This window comes from Hoplias malabaricus, chromosome 2, assembly GCF_029633855.1.
Source record: "Hoplias malabaricus isolate fHopMal1 chromosome 2, fHopMal1.hap1, whole genome shotgun sequence".
NCBI classification, from domain to species: Eukaryota; Metazoa; Chordata; class Actinopteri; order Characiformes; family Erythrinidae; genus Hoplias; species Hoplias malabaricus.
In genome coordinates this window covers 66,433,105-66,456,723 of record NC_089801.1, presented here as the reverse complement: position 1 = coordinate 66,456,723, position 23,619 = coordinate 66,433,105, and the positions used below count along the sequence as shown (strand labels likewise).

The following is a 23,619-nucleotide window of genomic DNA, read 5'->3' as shown; positions in this document are numbered from 1 at the left end:
CTGGGTCACAATAGGCTGCATCTGCAGTACATTACATCATTTGGTAATGAGATCACAGGGCTACATCACCTTCACTAATGAGATCAGAGGCGTGCCAGCTACTGCTGCTCTAACAGACAGCTAGAGAGAGAGAGAAACCGTGGGCAACTTGCTTCCAAAGCTGCACACAAAACTGCTTTCTGTTTTACACACATCCAATGAGCACATGGCAGAACCACACATTCTGACCAGTGCAGGAGTTTTAGAACTTTCCCCCCTCATGCACAGTACCCAGAGAGCTTTCTACAATCCTGCAAATGTATGAAACAAGTCTACTCATTTTATACGAGTTTACCCAATGCAGGGTTATCGTGGGATAACCCATGCATTCCTATCATTGGTGGATATACATATCTAGTACCTGTTTGTTACATTAGCTTCACAGCTCATCTTGGATGAGAGACATCTGGCTGTGAATTATGTAATTTATTATTATTATTTTTGGACCAATCTCCTTTCTGAAGGTAATTCATTAGCAACAAAAGAGACTGAAGTATACATGGCAGCTACGTCTGTTCACACAATAAATCCCATCATCCACATGGAGCACACACGTCTTCGTCTGAAAAGGGAGCTGAGGCTGACAGGACCTCTCCAATCCTAATCCAATTGGGACACTGAGAAGCAAATTTGCTTAGATTTCAAATGACAGCCAGCTTATAGATGATATAGGGTAGATTACCTGAGAGATTACTCTACTGCCCCAATGTATGGTCCAGTGACACATTTTTAATTTCCCCATTTTACTATCATTAATTTCTGGTCAATATGATTGTATATATTTCCATAATTTCACATTTTGCCTAATAACACATAGTTAGTACTCATTTTAGGCTACTGACAAAATTAATAATAATTTATATAATTCTTTTATGATAATTCCTTATCATTATATTTGATTCAAAATTCAAAGCAAAAGCAAAAAATAAACAAAACTCCTTGGTGTGGGGGTGTGGGCAGATGGAAATTGACAATTGGCTACTTGGAGGGGTGTCATGATAAACGCTTCAGGGTCCTGGAGGTTATGGGTTTGAGTCCTGCTCCGGATGACTGTCTGTGAGGAGTTTGGTGTGTTCTCCCCTTGTCCCTGTGGTTTTCCTCTGGGTGCTCATTTCCTCCCACGGTCTAAAAAACAAGTTGGTAGGTGGCTTGGCAACTCAAAAGTGTCCATACGTGTGAGTGTGTGAGTGAATGTGTGTGTGTGTGTTGCCCTGTGAAGGACTGGTGCCCCCTCCAGGGTGTATTCCTGCCTTGCACTGATTCCAGGTAGGCTCTGGACCCACCGCGACCCTGAACTGGATAAGCGCTTACAGACAATAAATGAATGTCTTGTAAAGGATGAAGTTCCATAGGAATGTTAAAACTATAATAAATCAACAGTTGAGAAACGAGAGAACACACCAAATTCCACACAGACTTGAACCCACAACCCCCAGGATCCTGGAGCTCTGTGACTACAACAATACCTGCCACCCAAATATCATTCAGTAAAAGCACAATAAAAAAGTAATGCATTTACATCTCACATACTCAAATTGAGAAAGTTAACCGTTCTTCATTAAGCTGTGCTAGAATCACTCAAATAGTTTTGTGTGAAACTTTAAAAGAGAAGACAAAACATGCACAAAGAGATAATCAAGAATGTGTATGTTTACTCAGATTCAGTTACAATTTGGCAGAGTATGGACTGAAACCCCTTCTATGAAAGTACACAATTAAAAAATCCATTTGATTCGGATGTCACAAATTAACCACGGTTTAATGACACAAAAGAAAACGTCAGTAATTATATAAATAACAACAGTAGTGTTTTTTTTATTAGTGACCAGCTAATTTCAACAATCAACTAGCTCACACGCTTATATTTACTGATTTGCCTGAGCTAAAAAAGACAAAGGATAGTCGAACAAAGCTTTTAGCGGTCTAGCAAAAATCCCTCACAAATCACCAAATGTTACACTTCTACATGTTTACATCTGAAATCCTTGTTTTGTTTCAGTTTCACAATTCCATCCATGTCGAGCATACGATACGGACCGATCAAAGTATAGTAGTCACTTCAATGTCTATTATCTCATTTCTTTAAAAGGGTTCCTTCAACATGAAAGGAAGCTTGCTGTGTGGAAGAGACTTCTTAAACAGAAGATCAGATCTGACCAGCTACAGCCTGTTTGAGGTAATGGCACTGATTACTTCAGGCCGTTTGCTCAGAGTGATTGTTAAGGCTGGCTCTGTATCTAAGGCAGCTTTCATCACACAGATCTATTTCTGGGCCAACTCTTGGCCCCTGAGGTTCCCCAGGCTGTGGCTAGACTCAGCTGGAGCTGACACACCCCCACATACCCCCACCATGCGCTCCCAGAGACACCTCTAAGCTGAATTAACCCGGATTCCTGCTTCGTCTCTTAAGCCCATAAGCGCATAAGGGACCTGGAAGTCTGAGCAGAGCCAAGAGTGGCAGAGAAAAGGAGAGAGAGTATCCAAACATTGGCCACAAAGGGACTGAAGAATGTCACAGAATGGATGCAATTCACTTATGATTCAAATCAATATGCAGTTGCTAAATTCCATGAATAAATGTTTTATATACTGGATTATTCCATATGAATTTACACTACAACAATGAGACAAACTTAAGGGAGTGGCTTACCAAAGCTGATCTTACAAACTTTTATCCAAAGTTCAAACATGGAAGAATAACAGTAAAAAATAATTCATGGTGACTATTCCTAAGCTTATCAGGTACTAAAGACAAGCAGGTGGAGTTTGTGACTGTGATCAACCAAATGAATGCTTGTAACAAGTTAACACCTTTTCAGATTATGCCTATGAACACACAGTTATATATTCATTTTAGGCTATCATTCTGTAACAGTTGGAGTCCCAGTTGGATTCCTACATGGGGGGGATTCACTGCAGTAAACAAAATGGCTTGTGGCAAAACTAGACATGTTTTTATGTTCAGATTTGTTTCCCCAAATGTCCCTGGATCCACTGAATTGAAAGCATGTTAAGGATCAATACGCTTTTTGCTACTTAACAATAAGCTACCACTGCTGGAAAACTAATCACTTAGGGAATTAATTAGACTTATCTACAAACACAATGGATTGAAATATATTTAAGTGTTCTATAAAATACAAAAACGCTTACAGTAGCCATTATTATAAATTATACATAGATTTTCTATTCAGGCAGATACGTCAAATGGCCTGGTGTAATCACGTGTGTTTTTAGATAAACAAATGCCATTTATTAGGAAGTACAATATCACATCTATTTCAGATTACTTTACTCAATATGTGTGTGATATTTGTTAAGGAATTTTCAAACAACACTTTGACCGAGTATATTTAGACTGGATAAATTAGCATTTTCTGATCAATCGAACACTTTAAATGTTTTCTTGGTTGCCTACAATTTAATAAAACTAAAGTGAATTCAAGAATCCTGTTGGTAAACAATGAAGGTACTTTGAGTTCACGTCACCATCTTTGCTGACCTCACTCCAGGTTGTTTAAATTAGAAACAATAACAGCTTTACTAAGTAACAACTCACTGCTTAATCAACTTGGCAATCAGAGATCTAACAGAAATGGCAGGTGAACTCAAAGCACTTGCAGTTTTAGATTTGCTTAGTGCAATAACAATCAGCTTAGTTAAAATAAACAGGGAAATGTCTGGCTATCTTGCCTGTCTCTACTCACACAACCCGACACCCTCGCCTGAATGAGGTGGCCATGTTGAAAAAAATAAAACAAAACAAAACAAAACAAAACAAAAAAACAAACAAACAAACAAAAAAAACTGCCAAGCGGAAATCTCACTCTAAATGAGTTCAAGTGAGTGTAGACCCCCTGGAGTGGGCACAGGTGCTGATGTCCCACAGCCAATAACAATCACATAAGACTGCCAAAGGGACCGTGGCCAAGGTGCCGTTCGGCATCTCCTGTCTGGTACGGCTAAAGAATAATGCTCACACCTTAATCCAAAGCGCAATACTAACCTCACAATGATAGTCTGATTTCTACAAAATCACAAATTTACATATTTCACCAGTTTTATTTTTTGGTGTGGTTCAGAATTATGTTTGAAGCAGAGCTTGAAATGTTTCACTGTAATTGAAACATTTTATATTGTAAAATATATTTATATTGAACTAACTGTACAGCTCTAGTTTGAAAATACCTCAAACTGAACAAAATGATGCACTCAATTGACTTTGTTTAAATGTACATTATAACTGTTGAATCACATGATCACAGTATCACCTTTAATAAAAAACCACTTATTACAGTGATGCTACCAGCCCTACATAAAGTTATTTAGGGGAACTAATTTTTTCCAGTTATCCAATATACACTGTCTTTAGGTGTTTGTTTTGTTTGACACAGTAAAATATTTTTAAATTTTTGACAACAGACTCATATGGGGAATGTAGTTTAGGTTGTTGCAGGCAAGCAAGAGACAACCCCCACCAAACAAAAATGGCTAGCTAGATAGATACATATAGAGATATATATTACCAGCCCATAATGTGAGACTGTTTTCAGGAAAATAAATAAATAAATACTGTCTTTACAGGATCCTTACTTGGGGAAGTCAACTCCACTCTGTAGAATTAATGCTCCTGCTACACTTATTCAGGGAAGTTTTGGAAGGAATCATTCAGTGAAAAACCACATTTATTCCATGTAAATGGGCTCTCCATGTGTCATCACCTTGCCGTTGGTGGGGAACCTTGTGTGTTCTAATGAACCTGAGAGCGATGGCGTCTGGAAGTTAGTTTCCTGGTAGAGTCACTCATGGCGGTAAGGTCTATGTGGAGGTTGCAGACAAAGTGTGACTCGAAGAAGACCTCAACGGTGGAACAGGCGGATGATGATTTTTCTACTTTAGGTACCATCCCAATAGTTGGGAAGGCGGCTAAACGCTGCAGCAAGAATGGGTCTCCAGTCAACTTGGTTTCCATGCCACTGGGCCCTGACCCAAATCTGTCAAGATCACGCAGTGGTTGTCTGTGCCTCTACATGTTAAACAAATTCACGCACAGGCACCCTCTATAGAGGGTCCATCTTAACATCCTGGATTAAGTCCTGTGGTGACCAGCAAGTTGCCATGGGGGCAGGATCTTGAAATCTGGAAGCCCCTCGACATGAACTGGCACAGTGGGCAGTGGGTGAAAGATCAGTCACTGGGCTCTTCGAACTGAGGCAGCAGCCCTTCGCTAGCTACATCCATTACTGAGCAGCCCTCTTTAGAATCCACACTGCTCACCCCGTTTATGTGGAAAGGGCTAGAAAAGGTGCCCTAAAAATAGCCTGCCTCCTGACTGGATTACCGTGTCCAGTGGGATCACCACCTACGGTGAAAAACACAGTAAATTTAACATCCGCATGTTGTTAGACAGTGCAACCAGCCAAAGACCAGAGGAGAACTGCTATTATTGCCAGAGAACTAAGGAGATGTCGAATAGACTTATCCGGCATTTCCGAAACCTGACTGGCAGATGAAGAACAAGTGAAGGAGGAGAAAGGGGGTTACACCTTCTTCTGAAAAGGAAACTCTGCTGAGGAGTCCAGGAACCATGAGGTCGGTTGTGCCATCAAAAAATGAGCTTATCAGTCACCTCTCTGAACTTCCCAAAGGGATCAGTGAGTGCCTCATGACCACTCGTCTGGTACTTGATAACAACCAGATGGCCACAGTCCTGAGTGCCTATGCCCCTACATTGGACTCTGAAGAGGAAGTAAAAGAGACCTTCTATGCCTGCCTAGATGAAACACAGGCTAAGATCTCTAGAGAGGATAAGATCATACTCCTTGGTGATTTCAATGCAAGGGTCAGCCAGGACAAACGCCTCTGGAAGGGCACTACTGGCAAAGAGGGCATTGGGAAGATCAACTCCAATGGATTCATACTTCTTAGCAAATGTGCCCAATACAACCTTACCATCACCAATTCTCTTTTCTGCGAGAAAAAGAAATATAATGCATCTTGGAGACACCCCACTCTAAACAGTGGCATCTTGTCGATTATTCTGTTGTATGAGGCATGGACTAGCAAGATGTAAATATCACACCGGCCATGACTAGAACAGAACACTGCTGGACAGATCATCGCCTTGTACGCTGCACAACCTGCATGAACCTGCCACCCAGCAGTGAAAAGACTTCAACAGGAATACCCTGCTGATATAAAAGAGCACTGGAACCTTCTAAAATCCACCATCCTCAATGTCTGTATAAACACCTTGAGGTAGAAGTCCAGAAAACACCAGCACTGGTTTGATGAGAACAATACAAAGATAGAATTGCTGATCTCCAAAAAAACAAAAGCCTTTCACGTGTGGAAAAATGACATGCTTCCTCCAGAGCAAAGGCAGCGGTCCAGTGCAAGGTGAGGGAAGTTAAAATATTTTGGTGGACAGAAAAGGCTTGGAAAAAAGGCAATGAAATCCAGAGACTTGAAGACTTTAGCAACACGAGAGGCTTCTTTAATGCCACAAAGGCCAACTATGGCCCAGACTATCGAGGTCTAAACCCCCTGCGCTCAAAGGATGGACAAATGCTATTGAAGGACAATGGGTCCATCAACACCAGATAGAAGGAGTACTTCTAAGAACTCTTCAATCACAATAGTACCACAGACACCGACATTATCAGCCATATCCCCCAAAATCTCCTAACATTTCAGAAGTGCAAGATGCCATCTGGAACCTAAAGAACAACAAGACTGCAGGCCCTAATGGAATACCAGCAGAGGTCCTAAAGGAAAGTGGGTCAGTGCTCCTGCATCACATCCATAGCCCACTCCCCAAGATCTGGGAAAAGGAAGAAATCCCTTCAGAGCTCAGGGACGCTCTGACAGTAGCCATTTTAATATAATAATAAAATAAATAAATAAATAACACTGAAATGTCACAGAGACAAAGCAACAGTACCACAAAGAACGACTCAAAAAGGCTCCTCCACCATCCATCACCACCATCAACTTCCCCTGTCCACACTGCACCAAAATATGTGGGTCCCAGATCGGCCTCTACAGTCATTGTAGGATCCACAAATAGATGACCCCATAGCGAGCAGTCATATTCGTTTCGAGTGACTGCTCATATTCTTGACCCTCAGCAAGGAATCATTCAGTGAAAAACTACATCTATTAATTTTTTTTAACCCAAAATGAATATGTAGTTTATCAGCCAAGGAGTGTTTACTGTCTTTAGTTTGATTCTTCAGTTTTGTACTTGAGCTGCCTCTGTAGATAACAAGACATGGAAATGTATACTTCACCAGTTAGTCATCACATACTTGTCCCAACTATGTTGATTCGTTAAGTAATCTAAAACAGACTTGCCTATGTGGTTTCTGAAATGGTATGACATACTGCTATTTATAAAAATCTACAAAAGTACGACCAATATCAAGCTTCAGGAGTTGCTGAAATCACAGTTTTTTTGCAGTGTAATTTCATATGTACATTTTTATAGATACTATATCATTAGGTAAGTGGACACTTTACTACTTTTTTACAAGACAATGTGTAGTCACTGTATGACAAAAAATAACAACAACTAAAACACATTTTAAATGATCAGAAAGGTGTATTTTAAGTTAACCTTAATTTATTGTATTCTGATAATGATACTGTGCTAATTATCAGTGCTAATTCAATTGCTAATATTAAATTCCAAGAAACACAACAATAATGCAGCTAAGTTTTTTTAAATATACATACATTTTTAAAAATACATGAAGTCATTTCAGCATGGCCAAGACCCTGAATTCAAAGCGAAAGCAGACAGGATCTGCGTTTCTGTATGTATGACTGACAAGGCTGTTTTCACTCCTAATCTACTATGCACTGTTAGGTGGAGAGGTGTGACAAAGGATATAGACAAGGCCTGAATTTTAACACCTTTCACTTGTGTTCATGGAATAAGAACAAGCTTTCCCACAGTCAATAAGTCATATATAGATATATACAAGTGGAAAGCTACAGGAAAACTTACAACTGATAAAAACATTGGTCACCATTTTGCTTTAATCTAACCAATAATATTTAGGCAGAACCCCCCCCCCCCCCCCCCCAAAAAATAAAACCATGTGTAATTTGCTGGTGGCACACACTGAAAGCACGTTAACCCATTAACATGCTGCTGAGATCTTGTAGCTTATAGAACAGCATCCCACAGGACTCAGAGTATTAGCATTCTGCATCTCTCAGTCTTTTGTGTATTAGCTTCATTGAAAATGTTATCATTTGTACAAGAATCTGTTTGACCCAAATGACTCTACCATTATCATCAAGCGTCCCTCAGAATCAGAAATGGTTGATTATAGATAAGCACCTGTACTAGGAACATGAGTGTGCACAAGTAAAAAAAAAAAAAAAAAATAAAAAAAAAAAAAGCACTCTGAATTAGTATTCCCTAAACAGAGGTCCATTAGCATTAGTTACTCATGCAAAACAACATAAACTACAGGAAGTGACTCGGAGCTCACAACAACTTGACATCAAATAATTATTTTTCTTTTCTTGTTTAAAGAAGAATCAGAGCAGGTGAAAAAGTGTTAGTCTATCTTGTAAATCCAAATAAAATCCAAACAGAAATGAAACTGCAAACAGATTCATTGTTACTGTGATGGTACAAAAAGACTAATTTAAAATAAAAATATCCACCTTTTCAGCACACGGCAGTTATATAAACTTTGCCAATTTGCACTGACATTGGTTGATATTGTAAGGTGTGTTTTAGGAACCTTTTATTTTTTAAGATGATGTGATACAAGGCAATAAATCAGAACAGAGGTAATTGACATAGGTCAGTTACAAAAACACTTTAATCAAAAAGATTACTTATTTATTTTTACTGCTTAAGGATAAAGAGAAATGCGGTGAAGATTGGTGTGCATCATTTATCACATGCACCTTATTTACTCCACTATAGCTTCCACTAATTACTCGTGCTATTAGTATTTTTGAGTGAAGCAAATCATTTGGTGTAATTCACAACCACAATGGACAAAATAGATATTTGCTTAATTCCAGACCATTTAGGAAGTGGGTATAAGCGGTTCCTCTCTGTATATGGATGAATACTACTGCCGTGTGTGAGCCTTGGTAAAAATGGTATGACTCATCTGTACTGCATGAGTCTGTCATCCATAATGCATGTGTTTTTTTTTCTGCTGTGTAGCATGCTGTGCTTAGGGAGGAGCATGTCAAGCCTTGATAAAACAGTGGGAAGGTGTTTCACTGAGCTGTGGGCAGAAATCACCTTTAACGCGATGAGTGTGATCGGAGATCAGTTTGCCAGTATGCTGAACCCTTATATGATTCATGGCAAAAGAAACAGCAATAATGTTATTTAGGGACTGATTGAGTGTCCTATCGGCTATTCTGAAGATTAATCACCTATTAAGACTTTTTAAAGGAAGCCTAAAGAACAAAAACAGACCTTTTGTGCTTGCAGAATCTAAAAAAGACATTTTAAATATGTATACAAATACTATGTTATATAAAACAAAAACTGGTGTGTCTATCAAGCTTGTGCCCTTGCTATAGGTTTACGCAAACACATTTATTTATTTATTGTAACTGCTTCATTCTGTTCAGCATTGCAGAACACACCCCGGACAGGCATCCGGTCCATGGTAGGGCATCACATTCTCACCCAGACACTCACAAACTCACACCTAAGTACACTTTTGCACAGCAAAAAATTCACCTTCCAACATGTGTTTTTGAACTGTACAAGGAAATGGGAAATCACCCAGAGAAAACCAGGACGCTGGAGCTGGGTGGCAGCATAACTTCCTGTAGTGCCACTATGCAGATACATTTTCCAAGACATACACTGAGATATACAGATTAGGAACATAAATTGTTTATAGGCTTCCCAGTAACCAAAAAATCGGTTACAAAATATTGTAAAAAACAAGTTGTATTTGAAGGACAGCATGGTGGTGCAGCAGGTAGTGTCGCAGTCACACAGCTCCAGGGACCTGGAGGTTGTGGGTTCAATTCCCGCTCCGGGTGACTGTCTGTGATGGAGTTGGTGTGTTCTTCCAGTGTCTGCGTGGGTTTTCTCCCACAGTCCAAAATACACACGTTGGTAGGTGGTTTGGTGACTCAAAAGTGTCCGTAGGTGTGTGTGTGGCCCTGTGAAGGACTGGCGCCCCCTCCAGGGTGTGTTCCTGCCTTGCACCCAGTGATTCCGGATAGGCTCCGGACCCACCATGAACTGGATAAGTGCTTATAGACAATGAAGTTGCATTTTATTTAGACTACTACAATAGCCATAAATTTGGGTAGAAAGGTAAACCCCTTTAAATGCAGTAACACAAAGGTGAAATACCATATATCCCAGGGAAGGAACATGAATTGATCTGGTTTAGGGGGAGTGAGAAAAAAGTGGGAGACATAAAAAAGACAAGAAAACTAGAGCATTGTAAGTTACTCTTTTTTCTTCCATAAGCAGAAATGACTGGTTTATACATAGCAATGTTCTCATAACCTAAACCTAACAATCTTCACAGTTAGGCAAGACTCAAATGTGCAGCCCCAAGGCTGAAATTATGTCTGCTTCTTTTTATTTTTCTAAGCATGATGACAGCAAAACTGCTAGTTGCCATGAATTCTGCAATGATGTGTAAATTCTGTTCATGTTCACTGTGGAACTGGAGAGGGACTGAGTGCTTGTAGAGAAAAAAGGGAGTCAACTCTGCCCCCTCATGTCCTCTGTGAGAATGTATTTTGACTTAAACATAGCTTATTAGTAATTATAATAACCTATATTAAAAACAATGTATAATCTCTGTGAAGCAGCTTCATATGTGTCTAAGGTCACCAAATTCAAGTGTCCACTAAAGGGATATAAAAGCCTCACAACTGGGCTGTGCTGCAGTGGTACTGCATTCTCTGGAGTGATGGACCTCCTGATTTCACTCCTCTCAGAAGAACAGAGGCTGTTACTGCAAAACCCACATTTTATTTCGTATCATTTCAGAAGAAACATTAAATGAGTAAATGCCTATAAAGTTTCAACATAGCCTAGTGCATATAACCTGCACAGTCGTCTTGATTTTCATGCGGCTATGTCACCTGGACATATAGCATTACCCTGGGATCTGGATGAGGGGTTGTTTCTAATATAAGCCAGTCATGTTCTTCCTTTAATAACCAATACAATTCCTCCTGTTCAATTCTATGTGGACATTTTGCCCAAACCCTGGGAAATGTTATGTTGCCTAGGTTTAGTGAGATTACATACTTGGCTTATGCTCACAGGAAAGCAGTAATAGAAACATTTGATCTGCGCATCTCCTGTCTAAATGTGGTTTTGTTGCAACGAAGAACAGGTTGTGGGAAATTTCCACCATTTCCATGTGAAAAAGTCGACTCAATGTTGTTAATTAGTTTCAGCAATAACTGAACTGAAGCGTTATATTAAGAAGGAAATGGGTAACATATTTGAATTAAAGAAACTATGTGAATTTATTATTTAATTGCATTTTATCTTCTGAATTAGCTTGAACAGAAAAGTTGAGGTCCAAAAACATCATTAGTGAAACTACACCAAACTTTAAGCTAATAACTTATGCTACACCAAACTGTCACAAACCTTAGAAAAATACTTAACTAAACATTAATTATGAAATAAAACTGACACTAAAGGCCAAAGCTTATACACATTATTTCCCATCTAGTGAAAGCTTAACAGTGTTCCCTCCTCTCAATGTGTAAGCTCACCCACTAAATCTTAGTGAGCTAATGGTATTAATAATAGATGTAGGTTAATATCAAACCCATCACCTCATTTAAAAGTTGTTAAATATACTTTTCCTACTTTGTGGAAAACTGAATTTCCAAGTCTCACAGAAAGACCACTCCACATCTGACAGTTAGCTCGCATGCTACAATAGTAGCATTAGCTGTATCTCACTCCAACAACTTCTATCTTATATTGTCTCTGGGTTAAAGCCACATAATATACATACATAATAAATAATGAAAATGTATTGTATGTAATTAGCTTAATTAAACTGTACCTATGATTTTGTTAAATCTAACAAATTGTGAATGTACACTGTTATTGTCCAAATATAAAATGCAACTGTATTTAAATATACTTTCAAGCTGTACAAGCAATACATTTTGCAAACAACTCCATTATTTTAGCTTTTAGGTTTTCTAAAATAAAAGACACAATGTTTGTTCAAAATTAACTGCACCATGCCTTGACGCACACTAGAGTAGATGGCTGCAGTTGTAAGGAGCAAAGCTGTCAAGCTGGATAGTTTTACAGGCACACAAGGTGGCAGCTCTGGCAACAATGGCATAACAAATATAGAGTTTCTTAAGAGAACATAGTTTTGAATGATCATAACTGGCAGCCTGGTAAGCTTCATTTAATATTCAAGACTCAAACCCCAAAGGTTAAACCCCCCTTATTATGGGGCATTTCTGGAAAGAAAAGGCCTGAAGCAAAATGTACAGAAAAACAAAACACATTCAAATCAATCATTGTAAACAGACACCACCACAACTGAACAGCAAGCTCATCATGACGCACAAGTGGTGTCAGGAAAAAAAAAGAAAAAAAAGAAAATGCAGAATACACAACGCATTTCATGAGTTCCTAAAGTAAGTAATTCTTATGATAAACTTCTCTACATTACAATTATTACTGCACAATATGATATTATATTTAATCCCTATTTCCCCGATTCCCACCACCTTCGGTATTTGTAACCAATTAAACCCCGATAGCTAGCACTATAACACACAGTGGTACTAAACTGGGAAGCAAGCCCATGTCTGACATATATGACATGCCAAGCCAGCCACTACCTCTTTTCAAAAAGGGGCTAATACAAACCCACTGGCCAACCCAATGCACTTGGAGGGAAAGTAAACTATCCAGATCTGACACATCAGACAACAGATACCAAAGCTGGCTAGCATTGGCGCTTTTCAATTACTTAGCTGGCTTGGCTGCACATTCAGACAGACCACTATAGTATTTTCACTATTGTTGCACCATCCAGCTCTCACTGGTAACATTTTGTTGGCCACCAATCCAATGAGCATTTGTATCTCTTTATGAGAAATCAAATCAATATACATTTTTCTGATTGATTGGTGGTGTACTGAGCTCAGACCTCAGAAGAACTAAACAAAGTGATTTGCTTGTGTATTGTGAAAATGCCTTCAAGCATATAACTATAATAATTTGAACATATTGTGCAAGTATTATTTTTATTCAGTAAGTTTTACTTCATAGAGTGTGCTGGTGATTATACTCATGCAGTGTCTGCTTTAGTGTTCCCTGTTTAATATAGTATTTATACAAGCAAAACATTTATTGCCCAGTCAAATATTTTCTCAAGACAGCATAAGACTCAAAAAATATATATATAAATAAAAAAAAAAAATTCATGTACCTTTGTTTAGGCTGAGTAGAAGATCTGGAGTTCATACAGCCCTGGCTGAAGATTTAGAATCAGAAATGACCTCTGGTAACTGGCCTTGTTAACGCTGAATAGATACAAACCCACAAATCCCACTGGTTCTTCTGCGCCGGGTCAGTGCTGCTGTTGTCAGTGGCAAGTTCACTCCAGTCGCTAAAGGAACAGCAACCTAAATGCAATCTGATATGGCCACGCCTTCTAAATTACCGGCACAACCAGTCCTGAGAGAGGAAAATTCCATGGCTGCACACAGGTAGGCTGTCAGCTACAAGCGAATGTTTCACCCACTTCTAAAGGCTTTGGCTGGTGAGTAGACTACAGGTAGCTGAAGACTACGCCAAGCTTCAGTGGCCTCATCATCCCTCTAATCTAACGGGATTTGGATTATTATAGGAGCAAACCTGGCCTTTGTTAAGTGGTGCTTGCACTACGCTAACCCCCCCCACCACCACCACCTTCTGCACCTACACATATACTCTCAAACACATGCCTCATACTTCAGCGAGTCCAAACCCTAATGCCAACAGGGTTAATCAGAGTTACTCTTGCACATACTTTGTGTACATAAACCCTGCCCAATCAAGCTTTGAAACCCCACCCTCATCTCATGAGTTCAATCCATCACACAACACATGTATACAACACAAGACTGTGAAAAGCCTCAGCACACACAAACAAGTAGGTACCTGCCAAATTACTCAAATGAAAAAAATGTCTCAACAAATGCCCTTAACCAACAATTCTGCCATAACTCTGTGTTCTTTAGGGCTGCACAATATTGACAAATTGCCATACCGCAAATATACTCTTAAATAATGGAATTACCTTGCAATATGACTAGCACACCGTAAAGTGCCTGTGGTTAATCCTTGAAGACTGGTGTAAAAACATACTTCTGTTTCCAAATTATTTGTTCTCTATTAATGAACTAGAAAGCTGTGAAGATGCTTGTTTTTACATAACAGCAGTAACTCCAATATGACTGAACCCTCACTCTGTCCCCTCCCTTTCCTCCTCTGTTAGATCACTGTTTGTCATGTGACTGTGAAGAAGCTGAAGCAGCATTATCTCCATCCCAGCCTGATCCGCATCATCTGGCTCAAGCATCTAAAGAGCTGACCAGTGTGAGTGTGTGTGTGTGTGTGTGTGTGTGTGTGTGTGAGAGTGAGAGAGAGAGGAGAATTCTCTAATCTTTATGAATGTGATTATTGTCTTATAGTATCCACATTCATCACAAAAAAACCTGCATGTAAAAAATATATAAAAATACAAAACAATGGACCCATCAACACGGCTAGACCTAGTAGGCCACCAACACCATAAAAATGATACTAATTATAATAATAATAATAATATGAAAACTTAATAAAAACAGTACTTAGATTAAAATAGTAAAGAGAATACATTTGTAACTCATTCACTCATTTTCTGTAATTGCTTCATCCTGTTTGGTCTCGTGGTGGGTCTGGCGCCAACCCAGAATCATTGGGCACATGGAAGAAATACGCCATGTAGAGAGCCGCATTTGGTGTCCCATCACAATATGATGCAGGACCGGGCGGTTAACATCAACAGGTAGAAGAACCCCACAAAGTAATAAAACCACTATTGTTGGCTAAAAAGATAATTACCATGCACAATCCAAATAAGAGAAAATAGCTTTATAATCAATAAGGAATTAAAGTCATTCCAAAAATTTGTGAACTAAACAACCACATGGACACCACATGAATTGTGCATTACTGTGCTGCAGTACGGCGGAGCCTGTAGATGGTTAGTCAGCCTCTCAAGTGTGTGTGTGTGTGTGTGTGATGGGTACGTGTGTGTGCATTTGGAATATAATTCCATGATGTTTTTACAACCCCCAGTCTGTTTAGGGGAGCTGTACTATATATTATAATATATATTTTAATATGCGGGACTGCGTGGACGGGAGCAGACGTTAATGTCTTAGCTGTGGGCAGGAGCGGGATTAAATATCTGGTCCTGCGCAGACCTCTAACACCATGTACAGGGTGCCAGTCAATCACAGGCATTAAGCCCTCACACATTAGGACACATTTTAATAAACAATCCACCTATCAACATGTGTTTTTGGACTGCAGGAAAATGCCAGAGCACCTGGAGAAAACCTACACAGACACAGGGAGAACACACCAGACTCCTTACACAGCAAAGGTGGGAATTAATCACACAACCCCAGAGCCCTGAAGCTATGTGACAACGACATCATATAATGAGCCACCATGCTGCCCAATCTGTAAATCACACACACACACACACACACACACAAAAGCTAGCATTCACAGAACAATAAATTGTACAACCCATAGCCCAGACATCAACATGACTGAACAGTTGTTTGGAAATCCTTGGATCTGAAAATGCAACATCTAAGACATCTGGAAATGAAAAGAAAAAAACACATATTTATTCTAAAATCTTAAAGGAAATCTCCTGAAAAGTACACGTTGTAACAAAGGGAAAGGAAGAACGCTCTAAAAACAAAATAACAAGTGGTAATTGTTAAATATATATATATTCTGAAATTTTCTGCAAATATGACACAACACAGTACTGTACATACACATACATGTGTGTCTATGTGTGTGTGTGTGTGTAAGCAGTGCTAAGAGTTTGGCATATTTCCAATGGCCTTTTACCCCAGTTGTCCAAAGAGAGTTGATATTTTCGAATGGAACACACATGCACACACGCACACACACACACACACACTCTCTAACACTCTAACACTTTAATCTTGATTCTCAGTTTACAACGACTGCAGGAGGAGCAACACCCAGGATTAGTGTCTCTCTCCATTTCAGACACACACACACACACACCTGTTTGCATGGCACATCTAAGCATACTGATATTGTACACTGAATCAGAAATCTACACACACACACACGTTCACATACGCACGCACGCATGCACACACATACACACACATACAGATAGATACCTTGCAGCTCCAGCAGAGTCCTCTGCTTCTTTTTTCTCACTTCTTTCCTTTTGTATCACGGGAGTACTGTAAAACCTGTTGCTCCACTGACCGACACCCCAACACACCCTCTACACACACACACACCCTGCCACTCACACACCTATATGTGCAGTGCCCGCTATGGCGTTACCATAGCAACCATGAGCCATCCCTAAGTCGATGGCGCTGGGGTATAAAGCCAGAGTACGTTACGCAGTGTATAGGAGAAACATGTGTGTGGAATATTAATGTGTGTGTGTGTATGTTAGAGAGAGAGAAAGAGAGCCAAAGGAAAAAAATACATTATTATACCAACAAAGGCAGTTTTTGTATATTGTGCTACACATAAACTACATGATGAAAGGATAGTGGCCACCTCCTCATCCAAACTGTCTTGGAAGGTTTAACTGTCATTTCTGGAACATTTCTGTGAGAACTTAATGGAGTTTATCCATGACAACATCAGTGTGGTGAGATATTAATGATGAATGATCAGTTTTTAACCACAGATCACACTCACGTTCATTCCACATGGAGTTGATGGGGCTCTATCACTCCAGAAAGAGGGAGAAGTGTTGCTCCAAAGTCAGTGTTGGGGGGCTTATCCACCACTTGATGATCTTAGGCTACCCCATACAATTTCATTTAATTTTACTTGTTTTTTTATGGAATTCATATTATTAATAGTGTGTGTGTGCACAAACTGAATATTTGTGTCCACAATGAGTGCACTATTAATGTCTATGTTCTATTCTCTAATTATAAGGGGTGTCTACAATATGTGTATGTATCAGAGACAGTTCACCTACATTTACCATTTAGGTTTAAATACTATTTATTTTTGCAGCAAAATATTTGTAAGAAAAGCACCAGCCTAATTTTAAAATAAATACAAATAACATATTCACAGCACCCTGCTAAATTATGTATGTTTATATTATTTATCTTTCCAAACTTCTCACAGGGAAAGCCTTTACTTTCCCTCAAATATCTAGCTCACCTAATCAATCTTTATGAAAATAAATCCGGTTCTGCTGAGGGAATTATACAAACCCATGCAATAACAGGAGGATGGAGAAGACAATAACCAAGTCTGTGCTTCTCTAAAAGTATTCAAGACAAACCCAAATAGTCCACAATCACTTTCAGAAATAAAAAGGGATTTTTTTAAAAGTTTCAGAGATTTAAGGTTTTCGTAGGACAGCACCAATGTGTATGTGTGAAAGAAAATGTTGAGAACAATTCAGTGTGTGTGTGTGTGTGTGTGTGTGTGAGCGCGCGTTTATTTTAAATGGCTGACAGGTGGCTGATACAGTAATATTAATGTGAAATGGAATGGTGAGATTGTGTGTGGAGGAAGTGTAGTAGACATGTGGAGTTTAAATACAGAACACACAAGTGCACATGCTGCTAAATGACTAAATATAGACCTGTGGTTTTCAACACAATTCCTAACTGATCATTTTAAAAAAAACTTTAAAATCATACACTGCAATAAATGAGATAAATTCCCTTGTTTTAAAAAATATATATCCTTTTTAATTCTTGAAGCAATTCATTATAAATCACAACTTTACTGAAACTTGCTTCATTGGCTTAACCAGAAAAACACACACACACATTATATATATATATATAGCATAATTGTAAATGGCACAGAGAGAGAACGAGACCACCTGTTTAGGGGACAGATAGGGTAAGTTCAAGCATGTGTTAACACCCCCTCTACTGGTGTCACTTAGATTTCCTTCCGAACAGGCATGTGCTTATGGCACAAGTGGTCTGGAGACTAGTGAAAAAGATATACATAAATATATCACACGTGCAAGCTCAGCAAGCCATCTTATAATTCCTTAAAAACATATTTTTAATAAAATTGTATGGTGTAGTACCTAAGCATTTCTTAAAGTTTAAAAATGTTCTCTGTATTCAAGCTCAATTCCACCCACTGTAGGATTCCCCTTACTCCTAAAGTCTAGCACATGCCAACTTTGAGGCATGTCGAAAAATAATACATTTTACACTGCACTGAACAGCTCAGCATGCTTGGAGGAGAACACTAAAGGCCAATCATGTTAGCTACCAGACACAGACAATGAATGGCCGTGTGCTTAGGGATTGGAAGAGGGAGAACCTTCCTCCCACAGAGAGAGACAGGGGGCATGGTCACAGATAGCAGTGCCATCATGAGGGATTAAATGTGCTACATCTTAATGAAAGGGCCTATTTGTAGACAGTTGCACCACAGATTACATAATTAATAATTAAGGGCTATTGAATGGAGATTGGAAAAAATTAAAAATTATTTACAGCTGCCTTTGGTATATAAAACAATTAACGTGTAGTAAAAAAATACAAGGAAACTATAGGAAATTTAAACTTACAATTTTAGTTAACTTTATTTTTATTATTATTATTATTTAACATACTGTCACTGTCAAACACACACTTATTTTATTCTAAAAAACATTAATGAACAAGAATAGCTGTCCTTTTATATATCACCCACACAAACACACTATATTTACTTTGCTTTTTAAGAAAACCTCAAGCAAAAATACCTTGTTCATTTACAGAATAAATGTCTAGTCTATAATAAACAACACGCAATTTCCATTCACTTCCATTAGTTTTTGTTTTATGACAAACTTGCTAGTTAACAATTTACTACAATGTTCTGTAACCATCTAGTTTACAGTACTAGTTGTTAGTCTAATTTATAATACACATTTACAATAAAATCCAGATTGCCATTCACATGTACAATACTTTGCTTACAGTACACACACACTAATCAAGTTTTAAAGTACTTATATACAAATATCTAGTTTACGATATTAAATAACCACAATTTACTACAATGTTCTGTAAGCATTGTGTTTACAATATTTATTTACAATAGACCAGTTTACAATATTCATACACAGCAGTGTAGATCATAAAACTCACAATATATTGACATTAGTTTAAAACAATTCACATTGTTTTAAAACTAACAATTTTCTCTTTGTTCTGCTCCGTTATCACTCCTCTAGAATGTACTACCAAATATACAGAATCTCTCTTCTTTCACAATGTTCTAGAATGTTCCACCAAATTTATAATGTCTTTTCATTCAGTGTTCTAGAATGTTCTACAACATTTACACTGCTGTAGAATGTCTCCCCATTGTTCACAGTGTTCAACAAAGCCCTCTGCCATTACACAGTTATAGAATCTTCTCATTTATTTGCACGCTTCTAGAATCATTTCCCCAGCTCCAAGTTCCACATTTTTGTTCCATTTTCACTGATCCAGAAAGTTCTCACTTGTCTGCTTACTAAGGGTGGGCGATATGGCCCTAAAATAATATCACGATATTTCAGGGTATTTTGGCAATAACGCTATACTTGGCGATGCGAACAAAACACTGAAAAATACTTTAATTCATTTCAAGAACAGACTACTGCAACAAAACAAATTATATATTAATATGAATTATATTAAATTTATATTAATAACATTAAAGGCTTCTTTCATGTTTTATTGTACATCTGATATTTTATAACCAAACCACCTCCCCAAGCCACTTCACTTTTTCGGAGCAAACCCCTCCACCTCAGAGCCACTTTCCACCGTACTTCACTGTGGCCAAATGACTCATGTAAAGAATGTATGCCGTATTTTGGGTAACTGCATGATGTCATTACATAAACAAGTCTGAATATCACTAATATCAGGATATAGATGTTTTTATTGTTTTAAAAATTATGTCGATATTATTGTGAATGATATGATATGGCTCAGCCCTGCTGCCTACAACAGTCTAGTTTACAACATGTTTACAATAGTCCAATGTACTCTGCTCTTGTCCATTTACAATGATCCCTTACTGAAGTATTCAAATACTGTTACAAGAAGTACTGTGAACCCATAACTAAACAAATGTAAAGACAGGGTCTACTGCCTCAGCACAAAGACAACTCATAACTTACCTCAGAATGTGAGAGCTTATATCACTGTATGTATATTCGTTTGTGTGTGTAACAAACACACATCTGCTGTTCTCATTGCCAGTGCTGCATACACCATGTGCTTAGTGACAGGATTTCAAGGAATCAGGTGTCACAAGATGACGAAGCTAGAGTCTCATTCACACCACGCGTCCGATATCTCTCTCTCTCTCTCACACACACACACACACACAAACACACCAAAACCTCTCTTTCCTGTCACTACTTTGCAGTTTTTACCTGACACACTCAAACAATACAAAAAGCACACTTGTCAACTCTTTGACATTTGACATCCACAATTATGACCAGCACAACAGTTGCATGTGTAATACTTATTAATTATTTCTCAGTTAAATCTCATTAAAACAAGCTGAGAAATTCTCCTGAAATTCTGCCCTATGCACTAAATGTTTAATCCATTCTACATTGTGTTGGGAAGTACAATATATATTTCATCTTTATTTTTTGCGTGTAGTCACGTTTTTTTATGTTTATTGTCACTAACAGAAGAAAATCAGAAATAAAGATTTACTCTATCCACAGTGTACATCAAATTAACATGTTATTACTTGATAATAATGAAAGTATTATTGGTTTATTTAGCTTACTATTTAACTAAATTGCACCTACATCATTTCCAAATCTCCTTTTTGTATTTACAGAATTTCCTTACACAAATAAAAGCACAAACGCCCCAGTTACTTTTGACTATTCTTGCTACATTCATTATATTTCCACTGATATGTTTTGTAACACAAATACTTTTGTAATCAGCAGTGATACATAATTATTTTAGTAAGTAGTTTATATATTAATGAATAAAGTGGGAAAAGTATATTAAAATAGACTTAATTATTATTAAATTCTAAAGGGTCAACATCTTGTCTACAGCCATAAGACATTTTAAATTTCCCAAACAGTGCCATGGACATTTCATTCTTCCTATATTTCAGGTCCCCTACCCACAGAGGATCTCTGCAATTGTCAGGAAAAAATCTTTCCTTTATTTGTTATCAACCACTGTCAAAACCAGCAGCCATTAAAGTTGAAGAAGGTGATTTGTCTTAAAACAACTTTTGTTATATTTCTTGAAATACTGTGGACCGAAGAAATGTTTGGATGGACTTCCTGCCTGTCTACTACATCACCCTGCCCCCACATAATGAGAGACTCTTGCCCAAAGGCAAAGAGGTGTGTACATTTCATAGCTAAAAGAAGACAATATGGACAGAAAGAGAGGAGACTTCCAACAAAAAGAGGCTGTACAAAGCCATAGGGAAAATTAGAGTGAACATCATTGCAGCTTTTGTGTGTTTCCTTATGCCAATTTCACCCACACTCAGTAACACAGAGTTTACCTGGAGGAATGCAATCACCTGCAGCATTTGTCCCGGACTTTACAGAGACTTTATTCTCTTAGTGCCCTAGTAGAGACTCTGGATAAAGTCTGAGTCAATGCACGTGTGAATGGAGCCGCTAATGTTCCGGAGTATTTCCTGCACACGAGCCACACCAAGCCTATAGCACATGGACAATTTTCCACTGCAAGAAAGCATCCGACACAGAAATTCTTCTGCTGTGTGCTTCTGATGTGTGAAAAGGACCACTCCAGTACATCTCCAGACCTGATACTCCAGGGTTTCTGTGGAGTTCATATGCACAAATGGGCATTACATGTGAATGAGACATGTGGTAGGTTGTTGATGTTTGAAGGCTCAGCCTTACACACCTCTAGCTGTGTGACTTATCAAGCCATGGCATTCCACTGTTTGAGAGGAGCGGCTTTGGGATGAGGGCTGAACGTAGGAGGTTTGATTGTTTCCAAAACTGGCTTACACTTACTGGTTCACCAGTAAGTCCAGCTTTAAGTACCAGTATTACCGTTTTCAGGAGAGTTAGGATAATCCACAAGAAAGCACACAGTTCCCAAAATGAGTTTAAAAAGAGAGAAAATCAAGCTCCACATCTGATTAAATATTTCTTCTAATCCTTACTGATGTGAACATACAATACTATGAGTCAGAAAGAATGTGGAGCCCTCAAGAAGCTATCACAGAGAAAAGGAAAAAGAGAGAAAAAAAGAGGAAAATTAGAACTGAAAACAAATCAAACAAAAAAGCTGCTGGTGTTCTCCAGTCAATGGACTAAAGGCACCAGAATGTGGACTTTATCATCGACAAATGTGTTTTGAACGATTTGAATCCTAAGGAAAATAAAAAGCAAGTAATGTTAAAAGACCCTGCAGATTTCTAAGAAACTGAAAGCAAGTCTCATGAATAAACTTATGGTTTAAAAAAGGTATAAAGTGGAGACACTACATACTGAACATGGTTCTGTGTCTATTTCTGTTAAACATTTATTACTGGAGCCTATAAACTGGAAATAAACTAAATAAAATGTTACTGCCTTTGGTATAGTAATGTACATTTTGTTACCAGTTTCATGTGCACATACAGCTATGCTTCTACCTGATTCTGAAACAAACACATGTATATACACCTTGCCATGACATCAGCAAAGAGTTGACTGTTGCCTTAATATGTTTTCTATTTTCTGACACAAATTCCATCCCCCAGTGTACCTATATATGTTATACTACTTTCCAAATGCTGACCTGCACTTGACTATAATTCTAACCTCATCAATAAATGGCTCTTTAAGTTTCAGAAAAATTACTTCAGAACAATTTTGGTGGAACTATAGTTTAGTAGTTTAGCACTGTCAATGTCGAGGCAATTCTTGTTCTGTAAATAAACTAAAACAATCACATGCATGCGCTCTCTCTCTCTCTCTCTCTCACACACACACACACACACACACACGCACACACACACACACACACATAGACACACGGACACACACGCAGCCAAAAGAGCAAGTGATAGGCTCTAGGTGCACAACACACCACGTGCAGTTCTGGCAACCCGCTGCTGGAGTACACATTCAGACGGAGCATTCTCGTCTGGACTGAATCCACTGAACACAGCAGAGGCACCAAACCAGATTATCCACTGTCTCTCTCCATCCAACTTACTGTCCCATTAACCCTTTAAATACGATGGCACTCCTACCGGTTTGAACAATTATAAAACCTACTGACAACAGTTGAGCAATATTCTAG

General features: G+C 38.4%; 1 protein-coding gene across 5 annotated transcripts in view; it reads right to left on the bottom strand.

The window, feature by feature from the left end:
• igf2bp2b (insulin-like growth factor 2 mRNA binding protein 2b) overlaps positions 1-23,619 on the bottom strand; it is a 52,049-nt gene that overhangs the window by 22,631 nt on the left and 5,799 nt on the right. The window contains exon 1 of one of the 5 annotated variants that reach the window (XM_066660993.1): positions 13,488-13,603. The exons of the other annotated variants lie outside the window; for them this stretch is intronic. Within the exon in view, the coding sequence (XP_066517090.1) occupies positions 13,488-13,522 (35 nt within the window). The 5' untranslated portion in view covers positions 13,523-13,603. Of the gene's footprint in view, positions 1-13,487; positions 13,604-23,619 lie in introns of those variants that run through there. 5 annotated transcript variants of the gene reach the window in all.